Source organism: Aplysia californica, unplaced genomic scaffold (genome assembly GCF_000002075.1).
Source record: "Aplysia californica isolate F4 #8 unplaced genomic scaffold, AplCal3.0 scaffold00869, whole genome shotgun sequence".
Lineage (NCBI taxonomy): Eukaryota > Metazoa > Mollusca > Gastropoda > Aplysiida > Aplysiidae > Aplysia > Aplysia californica.
In genome coordinates this window covers 18,953-20,696 of record NW_004798139.1, presented here as the reverse complement: position 1 = coordinate 20,696, position 1,744 = coordinate 18,953, and the positions used below count along the sequence as shown (strand labels likewise).

General features: G+C 45.6%; 1 protein-coding gene across 1 annotated transcript in view; it reads left to right on the top strand.

The window, feature by feature from the left end:
* Positions 1 to 1,744, top strand: part of LOC101847153 (ankyrin-3) — a gene marked incomplete at its 3' end in the record, with an annotated part of 35,621 nt that overhangs the window by 17,943 nt on the left and 15,934 nt on the right. The window contains exon 5 of the mRNA XM_005110269.1: positions 1,541 to 1,645. Within this exon, the coding sequence (XP_005110326.1) occupies positions 1,541 to 1,645 (105 nt within the window). The remainder of the gene's footprint in view (positions 1 to 1,540; positions 1,646 to 1,744) is intronic.

Here is a 1,744-nt window from a genome sequence, read left to right as displayed (position 1 = left end):
CTGTATTTATGTATGTATGTGTGTGTGCGCGCGTGCGTGTTCGTGTGTGTGTTTATGTGTGTGTGTCTGTGTGTGTATATGTCTGGGTGTTTATGTGTGTGTATGTGTGTGTGTGTGTGTGTGTGTGTGTGTGTGTGTGTGTGTGTGTGCGCGCGTGCGCGCTCGCACGTTTATGAAAGCGTTTCTGTCTGAGTTAGAAGTGTTGGACTGACTGATAAAACGTATCACGTCTCATCAAACTATTCTCACATTCTTACATTCATCCTCCCCTCCCCACACACCAGGGGCGTGGCGTCACTTCCAGAGAAGGTGGCGCCAAGAAGAAATGTATGCACAACGAATAGTATTGCCTACTTATTACTGGCCTATAAACTGTAGACCTACTATACGCCTCTGTGTTTAATTTTAATACTGATACAGGGACACCTACTTCCATGGGAGAAGAATAGATATGTGTCGGTACAATCGGTTACATATAGAGAGAACTGATGATAGAAAACCAAGTTCGGCGCTCAAGATGCGCACAATGACATCACATCATAATTGTTCACAGACAAAACAATAACATCTCACGGATCAACAGAAACGCACACATTCACAGGCAAGAACACGCATGCACTATTGCCCTAGGGGAGTCTTGACATAATGACCCCATTCCCTGATTCACTTGCAGTTCTGGTTTCTAGAAAGCAGACAATAAAACCAACTTTTAGACAGTTCGCAACCATACCATGTCCAGGCTAACTACCGCTCCGTCTCCCTCCCTAATCATACAGGCGCCAAAATCCATCTTGGCCTAGGCTTTCTCAGTTCCTTGGCCCTTTGGCCCAACAGTACAATCTCTTAGTGTGATGGCAGTCCCTGTTGTAGAATTTTTGACTGAGTTATGTTCTTGGTGATATCTCTTGTGTCTTCCGTCAAACGTCTGGATGGGAAATTAAAGAAACGTTTTTGCTATTCTTGAACAGAAAACCTTGTTTTCAACTGATTGAATCAAATAGTTTACAGATCATTTTGAATTATTTTGACCAGACTTCACACCTAAACAATGAACACCCAGTTGGGTTCACGCAGAGACACTGGTTGAGGCAGCGCCTAGGCTTTTATGACCGTCTAGGGTAGCGCCGAAGCGCCGATCTGGGCTCGGCACCTTCGGAGACGTCAGACTCAGACGTAGGGAACGAAAGACGCGGGGAGACTCTTGCGACCGGCAGCGGGAGGCTTACCCTGGGCTTACCCACCCTCTTCCCACTAGCCTAAGTATAGACACCTTAACTAAAGACTGGCGTACTTAGGGATGAACATTGAATAATAGATTTGTTTGGGAAAAAAATTGTGATATTTAGTTAAGTTTTGGAAAATCGTATTCCTTTTTTGAAAATCCCTTCTCCATTTCAAAGGGTGGCGCCATGGCGCCATTTGCGCTTGGAGAGCCACGCCACTACCACACACACACACATCGCATCCACCCCACCCCCTCCCTCACACTCACACACACGACTGCAACCACATCAACACACACTTCCCACTACCTCCCCAGGACGGAATGATTCCCCTATTCATGGCCCTGGAGTCTGGCAACATCCCAGTGGTCAAGGAACTGCTGATCCATCAGACCGGACCACAGATTATCTCCAGGCGACATGTAAGTATCGGGCTCTTCGTATCTCTTTTTGTTCTCTATGACTTCAAATCTGAACACCGGCACGTATGTAATAATAATAAAAATGATAATAATAATAAT